This window comes from Puma concolor, chromosome E4 (assembly GCF_028749965.1).
Source record: "Puma concolor isolate L17-30 chromosome E4, mPumCon1.1.hap2, whole genome shotgun sequence".
NCBI classification, from domain to species: Eukaryota; Metazoa; Chordata; class Mammalia; order Carnivora; family Felidae; genus Puma; species Puma concolor.
This window is the reverse complement of record NC_141683.1, coordinates 3,206,331-3,224,690: the sequence shown is the minus strand read 5'-3', so window position 1 is coordinate 3,224,690 and position 18,360 is coordinate 3,206,331. Positions and strand designations below refer to the sequence as shown.

General features: G+C 55.0%; 1 protein-coding gene and 2 long non-coding RNA genes across 3 annotated transcripts; 1 reads left to right on the top strand and 2 right to left on the bottom strand.

Moving 5' to 3' along the window:
• Positions 1-4,712: 4,712 nt before the first annotated feature.
• On the bottom strand, positions 4,713-10,169 carry LOC147572241 (uncharacterized). The gene is made up of 2 exons (XR_015246419.1): positions 5,916-10,169; positions 4,713-4,950 (listed from the first exon to the last, which is right to left on the bottom strand). It is a non-coding gene; the product is annotated as an uncharacterized LOC147572241 (long non-coding RNA).
• A 579-nt stretch (positions 10,170-10,748) lies between these two features.
• On the bottom strand, positions 10,749-14,345 carry CD1D (CD1d molecule). Its single transcript, XM_086694711.1, has 5 exons — positions 13,978-14,345; positions 13,238-13,516; positions 12,491-12,769; positions 11,675-11,762; positions 10,749-11,563 (listed from the first exon to the last, which is right to left on the bottom strand). Exons 1-5 carry the CDS (start codon positions 14,207-14,209, stop codon positions 11,542-11,544), a joined length of 900 nt encoding a protein of 299 aa, XP_086550837.1. The 5' UTR covers positions 14,210-14,345; the 3' UTR covers positions 10,749-11,541.
• A 900-nt stretch (positions 14,346-15,245) lies between these two features.
• LOC147572239 (uncharacterized) lies at positions 15,246-17,821 on the top strand. Its single transcript, XR_015246163.1, has 3 exons — positions 15,246-15,595; positions 16,686-16,754; positions 16,859-17,821. It is a non-coding gene; the product is annotated as an uncharacterized LOC147572239 (long non-coding RNA).
• Positions 17,822-18,360: the final 539 nt, after the last annotated feature.

Here is an 18,360-nt window from a genome sequence, read left to right as displayed (position 1 = left end):
TCTCCAGCAAGACTTGGTTGCCTTCACCCGTGACTTTTTTTTTTTTTTAATTTTTAACATTTATTTATTTTTGAGACAGACAGAGAGAGCATGAACAGGGGAGGGTCAGAGAAAGAGGGAGACACAGGATCCGAAACAGGCTCCAGGCTCTGAGCCGTCAGCACAGAGCCCGACACGGGGCACGAACCCACGGACAGCGAGATCATGACCTGAGCCGAAGTCAGACGCCCAACCGACTGAGCCACCCAGGCGCCCCCACCCGTGACTTTTAATAGCACTATGACAATTTGTCTTACAGAGCCTCCCTCGTGTGGCTGCAGGAACAGGCCGGTAAGAAAGAGAAAACAGCCGGGGTGTTTGGTGCAGTAAGAGGTGTAACACAGGCAAGAGGGTGTTGTGACATTGCTGGATAAGAAAGAAGCACGTGCGGGCCGAGAGCGGCAGAAGTGACTCCCCGGACTTGGGAACTCGTCCCAGGCTTTCCTGAGATCAGGTGCGGAAGGTGACAGACACAGACATCTGTCTTCGAAAGAAGAGTTTTATTACCTACAGACTCCAAGGAAAGAGTCCGCGTGGGAGAGCGCAAAGTTCAGCCAGGAGGCAGGAGTGAGGGAAAGCGGGGCCCAAGCCTCGACTGTGGTTTCCAGGGCAAAGGTGAGGCAGGGCCAGCTCAGCGGCTCAGGGGAGGCAGGTGGGCTGCAGCCGGCAAGAGGGTCTCCAGTCGCTGGTACCTGGCCCTGGGTCAGTGAAGGATGGGCGAGATCTTGGCTTGGCGTTGAGTCAGAGAACGGGGGTGGCTGGGGACATGGGATGTGGGCTGGCTGGTGTGCCACATGAAAGGTGAGCGCCTAGGGGAGTCATTTGCTAGTTTCAGAATCAGCCCGCCCTAGAGGGACAGTCTCTCCTGGCCAGCAAGATCCTCAAGATGTGAAACGTCATAAAATACAGAAAATTAAAAAATGAGGGGCGCCTGGGTGGCTCAGTCTGTTAGGCGGCCGACTACAGTTCAGGTCATGATCTCGTGGTCTGTGAGTTCGAGTCCCACGTCAGGCTCTGTCCTGAGCGCTCAGAGCCTGGAGCCTGCTTCAGATTCTGTCTCTCTCTCTGTCTCTCTCTGCCCCTCCCCTGCTTGCTCTCTCTCTCTCAAAAATAATAAACAATGAAAAAGATTTTTTTAGTTAAAAAAAAAAGAAAATTAGGGGCGCATGGGTGGCTCAGTCGGTTAAGCGCCGACTTCGGCTCAGGCCATGATCTCACGTTTGTGAGTTCGAGCCCCGCGTCAGGCTCTGTGCTGACAGCTCAGAGCCTGGAACCTGCTTCAGATTCTGTCTCTCTCTCTCTCTCTCTCCCCCTCCCCTGCTCATGCTCTGCCTCTCTCTGCCTCTCAAAAATAAATAAATGTTAAAAAAAAATTTTTTTTGAAGAAAATTAAAAAGTGATTAGTACAACTGAGTCACAGTGGTGACTGGGGGACGGAGGGATCATTAGTCTGTCGAATTCAAGACCAGGTCACGGTGATGTACCCCAGGGCCCAGGACACCGGGGTCAGGAAGCGTCTGCGAGCACACAGACATGCACAGAATGGAGACTGAAGTGCAGGTGCAGAAACCCTGACGTATCTATCTGCTTGTGGGGAATATACAGTAGGAGAAGTTCACTTCCTTCTGCCTTCCACAGGTCACGTGAGTGGACCCCCTCCCCCAGGCAGGACTTACCCGGTGGCCCGACGCAGGGACAGACGCTGGATGCCTGTCCAGGTCAGCCGGTGGTCTCTGAGACAGGGGTCATACGCAGGTGAGTCACTCACCCTGGCCCAGGCCTTGCGGAGAATTTCTAAGCGCAGCCAGGAGGGGGCAACTTGGGGAGCCTGGCGGTGTCCCTGAGTTGAGAAGACACTGGGAGTTCGGAGGCCCCACAGGAGGGTCTGTTTTATGGGCAGCGTGGCAGCCGGGAGAATCGGACAGCTCGGGAGACGTGCCCCAGGCCCCCGGGCCTCGGGCAGAGCCCTCTGGCGGGTTACTTCAGCAGGGTCACACAATTCACTCAGACCAAGGGCCGCCCTCACCCTGCCTACAACTTAAAGACCAGCCTTGAAAGGGCCACAGAGTTTCCCAAGTAGCAAAGGAAGCCCCCGTGTTAGGGCCGTAGCTCTCGTTTGGGGGTGATGACCCAGAGTGAAGGCCGTGCGCCGTCTCTGGAAAGGACGCGGAGGTCTCCTCAGAGTCCCGGGCCACCTGCTGTCTTCGTGATGCTTCAGCCCGCGTTAAGTTAAGCTATTATCCTATCTCCTCACTCGAGGATGTCCTCAAGCCCAAGTACAATGTGGTCTATCCCCTGTAGGGAGGGGAAAGCTGACCAGTGAACTGCCACACAACACTTAGGACCTCGTGTTTTAACTTTCACTTGTAAAAGTTCTCTTCAACCGCACACACGTGTTTATCGCATCGTTCTGGCGGAGAAAGGAAAGATATATTTAAGAGAAATGGGTTGGCTATGGATTCCGAAAACGTCGTAAAGCTGCCGTGACCCCTCCAAGGCGACTTTAAGAGACATCATTCACCCCCACCACGGCAGCCTCCGTTCTGGTCCTCGGGGTGCAGGAGCCCGGGGCAGGCTGAGGGCCCGGCAGGAGCCAGCACACCCTTGCCCCCAGGTGGGATGTGTGACATTCCTCAGACACTCCCGGCTGCCCAAGAGCAAAGGAAAGGACAGAAAACAAGTGGCTACCTGATAGAGATCACAGTCATGCCGGGTCTGAGTCTCCATCAGTCTCCGTTTACAAATGTCGCAGTAAGTTACGCGAAGAAGGCAATCTCATCAACAGCCCAATCTCCAGAAACCTACAGACTCAGATTCCTGGAGCCCCAACATCACCCTCCCCTGCACAGTGATGTGGGAACAAAGGCAGAAGGAAATGGCAGGCAAAATTAAATTTCTTTAGGACCTGCATGCAGCCCATTGACAAATACTTGAGGCAAATGCAGAGGGTAACATTTCTCCAGGAACCCCCTCTGGTCTTAATGTTAATGCCTCACTAGAGGGAAACAAACCTTTGCTTGACCACAGCAAGGCCCCTGGCGTCCTAAGAGTCCTCTTTAGCAGATGAAAGTCCTTCTGGAGGCTTCCCTTTGGCCTTTCCTTCCCCCAACTCCATAGTATATAAATAATGAGTCACTCCTCGCAACCCCAGTGCAGCCCTTCCCGCCCAGGGGTCCTGTCCCCATGCTTTAGTAAAATCACCTTTTTGCACCAAAGAACGTCTCAAGAATTCTTTCTTGGCTGTCGGCTGCAGACCCCCACCACCACGCCAAAACCCCATCACAGCCACCACTCCCGCCTCCCCAGATCCACCTGACACGTAGTGGGCGCCTTACCACCAGCAAACTGCCACCTGTCCCACCTCCCTGGCACGTGGCCGTGAGCCCCGGGAACACGTACCCAGAACGGCTGTGTCGGTTGTGTCTTTCTTCCGTGAAGTCACCGGGAGGTGGGGAGAAGGGAGGTATCCCCTTCCTCCATCCGGCTCCCCCGAAACTCTCACGATGGAAAAACCATGGCATTCCACACAGAAGCGTGACAGCAAGTGACAGCGATGAGCTGGAGGGAACGGAGGTCCCTGTTCACTTCATGGGACTCCCTTTGGGCGCCTGACGCTGGACGTCTAGCGTGTGAGAGAAATCAACTCTTAGTCTGCTCCAACTGTGTTCTTTGGGCTGTTTCTGCCTCTAGCAGCCATGGCTGGTCCCGAGGGCCGCCTGTTGGCAGGTTTTTGTCACCGAAATACAAGCATTCCTACATCCTTACCGGGAGAACCACCTTCTTGTGCGCACAGCCTCACCTTCTGGCACTTTTATTTTCGTAAAATGCCGTCGCTAGAGTAGGATTTCTGAGTCGAGAGGCCTGTGGATGTTTCACGTGAAGAGATTTTGTCAAATAGCTTTCTGAAAGGTTGTTTTGAAAAAAATCATGGGCTGTGCTCCCTTATTGTTGCGAATCTGGTGAGCATGGTATCTCGTTTTTTTTTGTTTTTTTTTTTTACTATAATTTGCATTGCCATGAATACTAATGAGGATGATTATCTTTTCTTATGTTTATGAGCCACTTCTTTAGGAGCTATCTGTTCAATCTTAGCCCACTTACTGTTTGAGTGTGGAGCTTTTCTTTCTTTTTTTTTTTTTTAATGTTTTTATTTATTTTTGAGACAGAGCACGAGTGGAGGAGGGGCAGAGAGAGAGAGGGAGACACAGAATCAGAAGCAGGCTCCAGGCTCCGAGCTGTCAGCACAGAGCCCGTCGTGGGGCTCGCACTCGCGGACCGTGAGATCATGACCTGAGCTGAAGTCGGACGCTCAACCCAATGAGCCACCCAGGCCCCCCGAGCTTTTTCTTATAAATGAGCAAGAGACTTTTTCTCATTACTATCATATTAGCTAGTGCTGTACGTAAATGCAATATAGGTATGTTCCCCAATCTAGGGTCAATTTATGCTGTCTGTTGCCATACAAAATATTAATTTTTTTAAGATGCGTATTTTTTTAAATATTTATTTATTTTTGAGAGGGGGGAGGGGCAGAGAGAGAAGGGGACAGAGGATACAAAGGGGACTCCGCACTGATAGCACAGAACCTGACGCGAGGCTCAAACCCACGAACTGTGAGAGCATAACCTGAGCTGAAGTCCGATGCTTAACCGACTGAGCCACCCAGGCGCCCCTTAACATGTGTATATTTTATTTTATAGTTTCCCAGTTCCTATTTTGGTAAAACAAAAAAACAAAAAAAACCTTCAAACTTCAGTCTTTAATACGTCTGGAACTTACTGATGCCGTCAGGTGGGGCTCCAATATTATCTTCTTTTCTAGATGGAGAGATGAGCCCTCACTGATCATTCTTCTGCAGTGACATGAGATCACACGCTATTCCTCGTCTTCCTGTTTTACTCCTCGATCCAACTGTTGGTCAGTGTTATTAACAGAGTAGTCTCTTATTAGCTTTTCATTTTTTATTTTATTTTGATTCAGATATGTTTGACATGTAACATTGTATACTTTAAGGCATGCATGTGAATTTGAAACGTTTACATATTGTAATATGATTGCCACTGTAGCAATAATTGGCGCCTCTATCAGGTCACATAATTATTGCTTTTTAGTGGTTGGAATATATTTTTTTTAATGTTCATTTATTTTTGAGAGAGAGACAGAGCCAGAGAGAGACAGAGTGCAAGCGGGAGAGGGGCAGAGAGAGAGGGAGACACAGAATTGGAAGCAGGCTCCAGGCTCTGAGCTGTCAGCACAGAGCCCCATGCAGGGCTCGAACTCAGGAACGGAGGGATCACGACCTGAGCCAAAGTCTGCTGCTCAACCGACTAAGCCACCAGGCACCCCTAGTGTCTGGAGTAATTGAAACTTAGTCTCTCAGCCAGTTTGATGACTCTGTGTGTATTCACTGCACGGCGCATCAGAATCTCTATGACTTATTTTCCACCTGATGCAACTTTGTCCCCTAAACATCTGTCCCCTCCCCCCCCCCGCCCATTACCACAGTATTTTGGTGACAGTGTCTCTGAGTTTTAATATTCAGTATGGCAGATCCTATACCCGCACCATTTTTTCCCCACATTTTTGGCGGTTTTAATACTAAGAATTTCATTTAATTCACATGAACCCCCTTGGGGGGTTGATATTTGATCATATCAAAGAATAGAGTACATCTTTCCATTAATTCAGAACACATCTCTTGTCCTTCAGAGGACCCTCTGCTTTTCCTTATTTGGGGCATGTGCCATTCTTGTGAACTACATTCCTAAGAATCATATACTTCTCTCGCTTTTTGGAATGTGCATTATTTGTTCTCATTTGCATTTCTAGCTGGTTCTTGCTAATAGAGAGATTAGCTTTGATTTTCATACACTTACCTTGTCTGCACGACGAAACTCCCCTCCCAGTTCAAGTCCTTCTTTGCTTTGTCAAATATGGATGCTTGAGCTTTCCAGGTATGTGGTCATATCATCTGTGGAAAGAGCGAAGCTTAGCTCTTCTTGTCACATCTGCAAGGGACACATGGGTCACTCTGCCATGGCACCTGGCTCTGAGGCCCGACAGAAGGGGACTTTGGCTTGGTTTTCCGAAGGCTGCAAAGCCATCAGGACATCTCAACCCTCTTGGTTCTGTGTGCTCGCTCCCCTGGCCTGGCCCAGACCTCGGAGCACAAGCACATTCTCCGTGTCGGCGCCCTTTGATCACACGGCGAGAACCCTTCGAGACACCAGCTACGCTTCCTGTCTCTCCTTCGCCCGAGCCAGGACATTAAAAGTCTAAAGTGCAGCACAGAACGTGTGACTTCACGCCTTTCAAAAAGTGTTCCCTGGGAGTCAGATTTACATTTCCGAGCCCCAGGAAGATGTTGGGCTCTCGTTGCTATGGTAGCTGTGGTTAGTGTTGTTGAAATTTAAAATCCAAGATACAGGCCATGCGTGTGATTTTCCACTTTCTCCCATTTCGAGCTATTTTTCTGGAACGAACAGAAACGATCTTCTCAGGAAGTCCTCACAAGGCTCTTACCCTTGGTTTCTTCTATCAGCCAACCGCCGTGTGGCCACTTACAGGCTACACATCCCTCCGCGGCCGAATTTCACAGGGAGCTCATCGTAACCCGGGGGCATTTCAGGACTCAGTATTAAATCCTGTGTCCATCTCCAGACTTCAGACGAATGTTCCAATACCATCACAGAGAGTGTCTCAAAATGCCTTGGCTCCAGTGCCAAGCGTTATAATTTATCCAGGATGCAGACAATTCTTGGCCACCCACAGGTAGCAGGTGCGAATCTTCGACTGTAAGCTCAGTGTGCAGGAAATACCACTTTCTTTGGTTTCTACTGGTTAACCTGTCACTTCTCAGTCCGAGCATCGTCCCAGTCTGTGGTGGGGGAGACGTAACCTTAGTTGTCCCTGGTGTCTTCCCGCCCACCCCATCCCTGGAGTCCTGACTCTAACACAACAGCCCCTGGTAGTCATTCACAGAACCGCACAGATCACTGCTCAGATAGTCACCTCACTTCCTGTTCAGCCTCTCGGATCCAGTGTCCTCTCTGCCATTTCTGCACCACAATCAGGAGCGTGAGACGTTTGTCAGTTTCCCCCACTCTGCTGCCCCGTACTGCCACCTAGTCCTTGTCTCGGGGACCCTGCCGCCTCCCTGGGACAGGTGCTTTCTGCAGTTAGAGCCCCCCCCCCCCCACGCCTCCCCACCAGGGAGAACATCCCGTTCTAGTTTGGGAAGATCTTCCTGTTTTGTCAGGATGTTCTGTTCAAGCACTGACATCCTATCCTGTCTGCAATCACTAAACATTTGGAAACATAACCTAGCATGACCCGGAAGGCATTTCTGTTTTCTACTCTGCCGCATTCTCCCTCTGCGTTCAGGGAAACGAGTGGGTATCTGACACGGATAAGGAGAACGGAAGAGAAGATTTCAAGGAAAGGAATAGAGACATATGTTAAAGTGTCAAACAGCATCCAGACACATAACTGCAGGATTTTTCAACGCGAGAATTTTTTGCCCACAGGCCAGGTTTTTTGTTGCTGTTTTTAACCTTCACAGGCTGTGTGTGGACACTGGGGTGCTAAAGGTGGGGAGCCTGTGGGTGGCGGACACTGGGCGGGAGCCCGGAGGCTGTGCCAGGAAAGCCCCGATGCGAGGGTCCGGCTTAGCAAAGACAGACATTTCTCTGCAGACGGGGTTGAGTGGAAAATCACTCACCCTGCGAGCCAGGAAGGAGGAAAGATGTAGGAACCGTTCCCGGATAATCCTGACTTTCGCCAGAAGATAGGAAAGGTGGTAATATGCAGGGTGAAAAGCTGGGGGGGTGGGGGGTAAAAATGTGGAAGAATCCCTATAGGGATGGTTCAATAAAATCAGCAAGAGAATGCAAACCGTGCAAAAACCCAGCGCGAGTTCAGAAAAAGAAGTTGAAGAGGGTACAGCCTCTCCCGGGCTGTATCGCACAGCAGGAGCCAAGCTGAGCCACGATAGTGCACACGATAGTGAGCTCAGCAGCCACGGGACCAAAGTGACGGGAGAGCCTGGGGAGCGCGTGCTGGTGTGGGAAGGTGCGGTGGCCTTGGAACAGAGGCCACGCCAAGAGGAGGAACCGAGGAGGGGAGTCAGGGCTACAACTGGGCACAGCACACACAGGAGGCAGTAAATGCCAGAAAGTTGGTCCCCGTTTACACCTGTCCTGGCTTCTTAACAGCACGCCTCGAAGCCTGGCACAGAGGATGGCCTGGCACAGAACATCAGATCGAAGCCCCAGGACGAAAAGTTAACGCCAAGTGGCTCGTCGCTGTGCCATAGACCCAAGAGCAAGAGTGAATTCGAGTGACAGCCTCGGAGAGCTGGCCGATTCCTCTCTCTGGTCGCAGATACACCCACGTGCGTCCACCTGAGTCCAATGAGGAAATAGAAACCAATCAGTGAGCCAAACGGGAGTCCAGTCGAATTAATAAACTATAAGAAAATAACTATAAGATAAAAGGAAACTCTACACAGGACCCCAGGGCCGGGGAGAATATCCAAAGAAGAAGAATACACCCGGAGAGGTGAGCCTCCTCCGCAGAGGCTGGAGTGCAGACCTCATCGGAGAAGGTGCAGTTCAGCCCCGTGGGTGGCAGAGAAGTTCGCTGGCTTCTTCGGGCCAGAGCTGGCCTGCAGTCACTGGACAAGTTGGAAGCAGCTCTCCAGACCTCGGCCCGGGGCTTGGCGACAGTGCGGCTCAGTGGGGACCTCCAGGCGGCAGGGGGACTAAGCACATACAAGTGTCTGCGGTGGGTATGGGGACGCCAGGAGACGCAGGGAGTCCCAGTGGCACCTGGGAGTGTCCACATCAAGAGGGTATGGGAAGGTCATCCCCAGGCTGAGGCTGCGAGGTCCCCCAGTGCCCGTGAGCTCTGGGCAGGCGGCTGGGGCAGCGGCACGCGGGGTGCCTTTGCGCCCGTTCTGCAGACCCACCAGGCCACACAGTAGCTCGAACCTGCAGAGGGCCCCTTCCTCCAGCAGCGTCTCTCCAGGGCCCTCTACTGAAAACTCTGCCGCTCACTTCAAAGAAGTGATCGGAGGGATTCCACCCATCATCCCCCAGCACAGACGAAGGATGGTTCTGGAGCCCAGCGACAAGAAAGTGACGAACAGCACCGCACTCAGCCAGGAGCACGATATTCACAGAGAGAACATCAACCCCGTGGGAGAATGAATCCTTCCGCGTTTCTGGAGATGTTTTAAACTGAGGATCGGAGGGGCGCCTGGTGGCTCAGTGGGTTAAGTGTCTGACTTCAGCTCAGGTCATGATCTCACGGCTCATGAGTTCGAGCTGCGCATCGGGCTCTGTGCCAACAGCTCGGAGCCTGGAGCCCGCTTCGGATTCGGCGTCTCCCTCTCTCTCTCTTCCTCCCCCGCTCGCGCTCTGTCTCTCTCTCAAAAATAAATAAACATTAAAAAAATAAAAATAACCATAATAAATAAACTGAGGATTGGAAAGCAGGACAGATTTTCTCAAAGACAGGCCTTTATTTCCACAATAATAAATCAGTCGCTTAAAAACAAACCAGGGTTACCGTAAATTCACACTGAAGCATTTCAGAGGGGCTTGATTTCAGAAGGGGCTTGAACACTCAGGCCCCAAGAAGGAGGAAGGCCAGTGCGAGGCGTTGGCGGCCTAACATGGCTGAAAGTTAAGCTGAACCAAATGGGCTGAGGCCACTGTCACACCAAAGGCAGTAGTAACACGGCCAAGGTTTGAAGGCACCATAATACCACCGCACATTTGCACACATTTGCTCCTTACCCTGTGGCATAATCTGTCTCCACTCACTCGAGCTGTTGTAACAAAAGGCCACAGAAGGGGTGGCTTAGAAACAGCAGAAATGTATCTCTCACGGGCTGGAGGCTGGCGGTCCAAGACCAAGGCCCTGGCACATTCGGGGCCCGACTGAGGTTCTGCCTCCTGGTTCTGTCTGACACAGGAGGAAACTGAGTCTGAGGCTAGAACCCTGGTCTCCCGACCCAGGGCATCTGCTGGTTCACCTCATTGCCTCTACGAGTCCTGCGCCAAACTCCCCTTCCAGGAAGCCCTCCCTGACTAACCCCAGGCCGATATTTTCACTTGGCATTTCTGAGAAATGTTACCCACAGCGTTACCCAAAACGTTAGCCAGCTTTACCCAAAGCCTGAGCACAGCGTTACCCAAAGCCTGAGCACAGCGGCTCTCTAACCTTCGCTGAACATCAGAATCATCTGAGGGCTTGTTAAAACACAGCTTCCGGGGTTGGGAGAGCACCCCATTTCTCATTCTGTAGGTCTGGGGTGAGGTCTAGAATAACGTGCAAGTTCCCAGTGGTGCCAAGGCCGCTGGTCAGGAGACCACAACTGAGAACCACGGCTTCAGGAGCAAGAGCTAAACCCACATCCTGGCTCAACCAGAGAGTTCAGCACACAAGACGCCAAATCTTCATTTTCTCAGGCAAAGACTCTCCAGCAACCGTGTTGTCCCACTTCCTCTGGACGCTCAAGGGTCAGACCAGGAACAGAGCAGCCAGCTGGGCGGTGATCAGTGCAGCTCACACCTGCGCAGTGGGCTCACCCCTTCCTGAGCACCGTCTCATCTAATGGCCGTAAGCAGAAGAGGCTATTTGGGGAGACACCCTCGTGACCCTCTTCCAATGTGAAAAAAGCAACTGGCCCCTTGAGACAAATATCCCTACCCAGAGTAACTTTTTATCTACGCAACACACATCCACTACGATTTCTCCTTTATAAGCCAGTTGCGGCAAATAAAAGCTTGGCAAACTTCTGCTTTTCCCATCAGCTAACTTTCTTTTAAAGAGAAAACATCCCCCTTTATAAATCCAAATTCACATACGAGACCACACCCTAAAACTACCCATACGACATTCAGGACAAACTTCTTTCCAAAAGAGACACAAACGAGGAGCCCCCCACATTGCCAGCAACCAGCAAAGACGTGTCTGGGGTGTCCCGAATATCTTGCCACAGTTTGAGCGCACATTTGAACATCAGGTAGGCTCACACAAAAATCCCCTTTCAAGAAAGGTGCCCTTTTCTTGAAAAGTGTGGGCTATAGCCAAGCCCAGGGTCTTCATTCATTCCTTCATTCCTTCATTCGTTTTCTGGTCCGTCTTCCTTTATTCTTGACAACAAGAAGCTGGACCAAGCACTTCCTGATTCACTCCCGATCCCACCGTGCAAACAACCAACGAGCACCCACTCCCTCCCGCCCCGGCCCGCAACGGCTTGTGCCTGGAAGTCTGCACTTCTCTTTTTGTAGAACCACTTGGGCTTAGAAACTTGCAGGACAGTGGAAAAGAACTTAAATCTTCTTAGATGAAATGTCGAAAGGATGTGATGAGAGCAGCCTTGTGACAACCGCCTGCTTCTTCAGGGCACCTCTCTTTCACCCTCAGCGGCTGACCTGCCGTCCTGGGAACTTGGGGTCCTGAGTCCCAGGCCAACAGGTGCTGTAAGCACAGTCACAGGATGTTTTGATAGGAGCTGCGAGAGCATAGGAAGGGAGAGCGCGTTAAGGAAAAGGGGAGAGGGGCTGGAGGAGAGAAGAAATGGGCAGAGGCTGAGGGAAGGAGGGGTCGGGAAGGGGAGACCTACCAGCGCCTCTTGAAGGTTAAGTATCCAACGCACCCAGTGATCACAAGGGACACCAGCACGGCCACGGCGATCAGCCCCGTGGGGGACCCTGCGTGGGGAACACAGGCTCTCAGCACAGGACCCCTCTCTATCCCAAGGCCTGCGGTCTAAGCCCGTGTGAAGGTGCCAGGTGGCCCACACGGGCGCCCATGTCCCTTCCTCTGCAGTCTGGAGACCCCATGTCATCTCAGGGACTGGGCGCCCCGACCCCTTCGCTCCAGCGCACGGCGGGACGGCACACAGGGGAAGGGCGACCGCTCTGTAGCCGGGACCTCAGTCTAGATCCGGTCTTCCACCTCCCACCATGAGACAATGAACCTGACCCAGCTCAGTCTCCACGTCTTCAACTATGAAATTACAAGAAGGGCACCCGTTTCAAAGGAGCCGGGGACAAGTGGACACCACGCTGTGCACAGTCAGGAAGCTCTCAGGACCTGCCGCTCCCTTGTGCCCCCCCCCACCCCCCACCCCGCAGTGGTCTCCTGGGGATGACTCCTCTGAGACTCTTTATTTACCACCTACTTCTGGACCTTCCGGTCTTTGGTCTCTCTTTCTTCCTGTATGTGGAACATTGGTCTCAATCCTTTTTGAGTTCCGACTTTGTTCCCCTCCTTCCTATATCTGGAATCCCCTCCTTCAGACCCTCCTGGTGGGCGGGGGCTCATCTTGGAAACTCCTCTATCCTTGTGTGTGTCCAAACCCACCCCCCTCCAGTGCCTCCCTCTATGCCTGAGGACCCTCTTCTCCGTGCCCTGCGGGGCACCAGCCCTTTCTCACCCCAGTGGAGGACCATGTCCTGGCCTCCTAGACTGCTGTGTCTCACTCGGCAAGACAGGCCGGCCGCCTCCCCGGCCGCCACGTCCAGGGTCACCCGAAGATACCACGTCTCGTCGGCGTGGGGCAGGACGTCGCCGCGCCGGGTGCCCGGCTGCTCCTGCTCACCCCGCATCCACGTCACCCACACTGGCTTTGGGTAGAAGCCGGAAACATGGCACACAAGGAGCAGACGGCCAGGACCGGGACTGGGGCCAGTGGACAGCCAGGCCTCGGGCTTCACTGTGTCCAACAAGGAAACGGGAGTGGGGGGGTCTCAAGGCAGGAACTCCGCATCCCACGTTTCCACCTCTGGAGGTGAAGTCGGTCATGACCTATCCATTTGTGTTGGCTTCTCCAGGAAAGCCGCTGGACCCGACTCCCTCCCCCATCTCAGGCTCCCATGAGGGCCCTGCATTCGGCTGTCACACGGGTCCCACTGCCTTAATTGTTCACCTGCCTTCTCCCCCTCCCCTCAGGTAGATTGCCTGTTTGACCCTCAGTGTGTATTTAATTCGGATCGCGGAACCCAAAGGGCGCTCAGAGAAGGTCTGTGTGATGAATAAATACCCTCACACCTTCTCCCCGCCTTCCTGAGCCTCCCCACTCCCACTCCCACCCCGAGGATGATCTAAGGGCTGTGAGCTCCGGGAAGGAAGACCCGGGTGGAGCCCTGGAGAGGAGGGCAGGGGGGAGAGGGGGCGGGCTCACCTTGCTTCTCCAGCTCCGACTTCCCTGCCTGGAGGATGTCCCTGACAAACAGGGGGCAGGTGTCATTGAGAAGCAACTGTAGCGTTTTCCGGGTCCCCTGGTCCTCGTTGAGCTTCCTGGAGGCCCTGTCTGCCCAGACCGGCGCACTTGAGGAGGGCACCCAAGAAGTGCCTTGGAAACGGAGGATCTCCTGTCCTTGGAAGGCCGCGTGGAAGAAGCTTTGCGAGGTGTTCCCGGGGAGAACCTCACAGCCAGCGGACACTTGGATCTCAAAGGGATCTGGGAAGACGCGGAGAAGGAGGGCCGAAAGGGTTAGAGGGAAGCGGGGGAGGCGTGCGGGGTCTCTCCGGGGACCCGGAGTCTGGGGCAGCGCGCGCCCTGTGAGGGTCAGAGGCAGGGAGCGCGCAGGATCCCGGGAACCCGGACCGGGAGGCGCAAGCGGGGAGCCCCGGGGGTAGGGGGGGACGCCGGGCCCGGGGTAGGGGGTACGGGGGGGCACGCCGTGCCCGGGGGGGGGGGGGGAGGGGGGAGGGTAAGGGGGACGCCGGGCCTCGGGGGGGAGGGGGGAGGGGGGGGGACGCCGGGCCCCGGGGGGAGGGGGGAGGGGGGCACGCCGGGCCCCGGGGAAAGGGGTAAGGGGGACGCCGGGCCCCGGGGGGAGGGAGGAGGGGGCGACGGCGGCCCCGTGGGGGAGGGAGGGGGATGGGGGTCCGGCCCCGGGGGGCCGTCGTCCAGCTCACAGTCCAAGCGCAGCATTTTGACGAACTCCTGCACGTCGCGGGTGAAGCTCCTGCGGTACACGCGGAACAGGCGCTGCAGGTCGTCCCACTGCCGCTGGCCCCACGAGCCCCGGGCCCAGGGCTTGAGGAAGCGCACGGCGTCCGAGGCGCCGCCCCAGCGGTAGGCGCGCAGCCCCTCGACCAGCCCCAGGCCGTCGGAGCGCGCCCAGCTGCCGTTGGCGAAGGCCGACATCTGCAGGCACCGCAGCTCGCCGGCGCCGGGGGAGCGGCCGGGGCAGCGCGCGGGCAGCCAGAGCCAGCAAGCCAACAACAGCCACCCGCCGGGGCGGCGGAAGGGCGGCCTCCCCCCGCGCGCGGGGCCCCGGGACCCGCGGTCTCCGGCGCCCCGCGCGCGCTCCGCTCCGCGCGCCCCCAGGGCTTCCACGGACCCGAGGGAAGCCCCCAGGGCAGCGAGAGGCCACGGCCGCCTGTGGGCGCCGGGCTCCGACTCCAGACTTCCCTGCAGGCCCCGAGGCCCGCCCCGCGTCCCGCCCCGCGTCCCGCCCACCTCCGATTGCCCCTCCTCTCGCATCTCCCCTCCCCTTCCCCCCTAACCCTGCCCCCCGGGCCCCCCCCCCCCCCGACCCCTTCCCTGGCTCCCCGATCTCTGATCCCCCGCCCTCCCCCATCCTCCTTCCTCCAGTCTCTGATTCCCCAGCCCCCCATCCTGTCCCCCAGTCCCTGATCACCCTTTCCCTATTCCCCATCTTCCCCCATCTCTGACCCCCCACCCCCATCCTCTCCCCTCCAGTCTCTGATCCCCCTTCCCCATCCTACCCCCTCCAGTCTCTGATCCCCCATCCCCCCATCTGACTCCCCTTCCCCCACCCTCTCCCCTCCAGTCTCTGATCTCCCCATCCCCCATCTCTGACCCCCCCCGCCCCCATCCTCCCCCCTCCAGTCTTTGATCCCCCCATCCCCCCCGTCTCTGACTCCCCCCACGCCCATCCTCCCCGCTCCAGTCTCTGATCCTCCCTCCTCTATCCTCCCCCTCCCATCTCTGATTCCCCTCCCCCATCCTCCCTCCTGCATCTCTGACTCTTCCATGCCCCCATCCTCCCCCCTCCAGTCTCTGATCCCCCGTCCCCCATCCTCCCCCCTCCAGTCTCTGATCCCCCCTCCCCCATCCTCCCCCCTCCAGTCTCTGATCCCCCCTCCCCCATCTCTGATCCCCCTTCCCCCATCCTTCCCCCTCCAGTCTCTGACCCCCCCATCTCTGATTCCCCTCCCCCATCCTCCTCCCTCCCCCACCGCCCCTTCCCTCCTCCAATCTCTGATCAATATCCAGAGTCTTCCACCTCAGTGTCCTTAGTCCCTCTTTCCTCCATCCGTGTCCTTGCTCTCCTCCTCCCCTCACCCAGGCCTTCTAGGTGCACCTCTCCGCAGGCGTCCTCTCGGGGCCCCCACTGCCTAAACACTCTCTCCTCCAGCTCTCACTCATGCTCTCCCTAGACATGCCTCTGTGTTCAGAAAGAGACCACATGAAGGTGTGCAGCTGCACAGCACGGCACCCAGGGCTCATACTGGCGATGAGCCACCACGCAGACGGCAGCCAGCGAGGGCAGCCCCTCTCTGGAAGGTCAGAACCTGGACAGCACCCTGACACCTCCTCCCCACACCCCTTCTACCCAAAGGGCAACTCCCTCTTGTAGTTCACCCTGCTGGAAACATCTTCCAAGTGTGTCCCCTTCTCCACATTTCTACCTCTGCCACCACCCTAACCTTCCGCTGCGTCTCCTGAAATAGGTTTTTTAGGAGAGAGACCACAGAGGTGGGTGGGGCCTACAGGGTGATGCCAAGCCTGACCTGGGTCGCCCTGCTGACCCCCTTCCACCCTATCCTTGCTTGCTCTGCGCCTCAGCCTAGCCAGGAGGCCTTCAGTTCTCCCACGTGCAATGCTTCTTCACGCCCAGAGTCTTTGCACAGAGTTCCCTCTGCTTAGAGAGCTCTAGGCCCTCTCTTGCCCCCATCCGCTTCTGATGCCTAGTAATTTCTACTCAGATCTCAGCTCAAAGGTCACTTTCTCAAGGGGTCTTCCCAGACCTCCCTGACCGTGTGAGCAAAGGCAGCCTTCCTGGGCCGCCAGCTTTGTCCCCCTCCCCTCCCTGCACGCAGCAGCTGGTGATGACAATGGGATGCTCTCTGTCCCAGCCCTCTCCAGTCCCCTGCCCTGCTGAGCCGCCGTGAGCGCCCTGGGTAGAGGGGGCTGCATCTGGGAGGTGGCCTCAGCCTGCTCCGTGGAGCCCCATAATAGTTTGAGACCACACAGGAAAATTATTCTTGCTACAAGTAAGGGGCTAGTGATTAAATTAAGATATGAAATTGCCCAAGCAGTGGGGGGGGGTGGGGGTGGGGGGGGAGGGGCAGACGTAGAAAGAAAAACGGTTTACGAGTCACTGCACAGAGTCTCTCTTGGTCTCCTCCAAATGTCCAGCCTCTTGCAAAACTCGAACCCTTGTTTAGTCCGTCTCTTCCCTCATGCCTCCATTCTGCTCCCACCCTCTGCCCAGATGGAAACGCACCTGTGATGTTCCAGGTGTTCCAAGCTCTGCCCCGGGGGAGGGGGAGCATAAAAATGGGGTTTATTGAAACAAAACGGGGCTTGCACCGCGACTACTCTAGCAGAACTCTGGCCCTGACCCTTTGGTCGGTTTCTCTTTTACCCACAGCCAACACCCATCGCAGGAGACGACGTGTCAACCAAAGTTCACACCAGCCAGGGAAACAAGCTTGAGGAAGTGAGAATGTAGCTGGGTCACCGCTAGTGTCTGCTGAGCAGTTTCTTGCCCAGGACCACGAGAGGCTCTTGACATTTATCTTTCTCTTTTGCCTCTCACAACAGCCTGATCAGGTACGTGCCCTCATCGCCCAGATTCACAGAGGAGGAAACCAGGACGTGGGGATGCGCGCGAACCTCCTCGAGGCTACACAGCCCTGAGTGTGAAAGGCTCGCCAGATTTCAAAAGCTTCAACATGCAGAAGGCAAGATGGCGCATTAATAATATTTAAAATACTGATTGCGTGCTAAAACGTCCGTATTTGGGGTATGTAGGGCTGAATATATTGCAGGCAATTGAACCTGGCTCTTTCCACCTCTTTTAACATGACTACCCGGCACTTTTCAACCACATATGTGGTTTCCATTCTGTTGTTAGCAGTGATGTTCTGGGCTAATTTACAGGCTTGGGGTTACTCCCCCTGTGCACAGCCTCGCTCAACCCCCCGGCCCGACACAGGGTGCCGCCTGCTTCCTTGTGGTCCGCCTTCTGTCCTGCGACCGACGACATTTAGGCACCGCTGACCCTGCCACGCGCCGAGCAGCGCCAGGCCCAGAAGACATGGCCGTGGTGACAGCGGGGCGCGTGGTGACGCTCGGCCTACCCAAGCTCTCCTCCGTGAATCCCACCTGCTATTCTCCAAGAATCGGGCGAGGGGAAAGTTGCTCAAAAGATTTGCTCGGTTGTCAGCTATTACAGACACTTTGTTCCTCCTCCGTTGCTGGAAGCCGAGCTATCCCAGCCTGAGTGGCAGGGCCCGGGCTGTGGACGGATTGGCGACTGCAGGGCGGCCCGCCGACAGTGAAGCTTCTGGGACTCCCGCTTCTAGGTAATTTGGCCTTAAAACTACCCGGGGTATTGTCTGTCGGGGAATTGCCTCGGCAGGCCCCCTGGGAAAAGAACCATTAGGGAAGAAAAGGTTCCGCAAGAAATTGTGCGGCCTTACGTTTAGCCCTTGCCATCCCGTATGGAGACTCCTTTACTTACGGGAAGGATGGCCTCATGCATTTGCCAGCAAAGAGGGCCTGTAAAGGAGAGACATGGATTTGAAAGCCCCACTCCGGCAACTAAGGAGTGTGTCTCTGGGCACAGGTGACTTCAGCCCCTAGGCCCACCCGGCCCCCGGAGGCATTCCAGATGATGACTGAACCTAGTCGCTTAAGCTACAGAATGGTTCATTGGTTCCTAGGTGCATTGTCTCTCTGAGAATGTATGGGGCATGGGTTTCTAAGGCCTTTTCGGCCCCTTCCTGGCACCTCGGACCGAGGCAGACACATTGTTCTTCTGGCCTCATGTGGTTAGGAGGTCATGTCCCTGTCACTGTTCCACTTGAGGTGTTGAGAAACGGAGGGCCTCTCACGAGAACAGAAAAGCAAATGCTTTCTGGATTATAGATAAACGCAGATGCATAATGGGATAATGTAAGAAATTAATCAATAATCAAAGGGTATACAGGAAAGTTAGGGGAAAATCACCATGTTATTTCTTTTTTTTTTTTTTTTTTTTTTTTTTTATTTTTTTAAAATTTTTTTTTTCAATGTTTATTTATTTTTGGGACAGAGAGAGA

What these genes read in the sequence shown, in the direction of transcription:
- CD1D (XM_086694711.1), bottom strand. Translation starts at nt 14,209, where the DNA reads ATGTCGGCCTTCGCCAACGGCAGCTGGGCGCGCTCCGACGGCCTGGGG. An exon ending in GGACATGGTCCTCCACTGGG is followed by an intron (nt 11,763 to 12,490) that starts GTGAGAAAGGGC and finishes TTCCCCACGCAG; the next exon opens with GGTCCCCCACGGGGCTGATC. An exon ending in TTAACCTTCAAGAGGCGCTG is followed by an intron (nt 11,564 to 11,674) that starts GTAGGTCTCCCC and finishes ATGCTCTCGCAG; the next exon opens with CTCCTATCAAAACATCCTGT.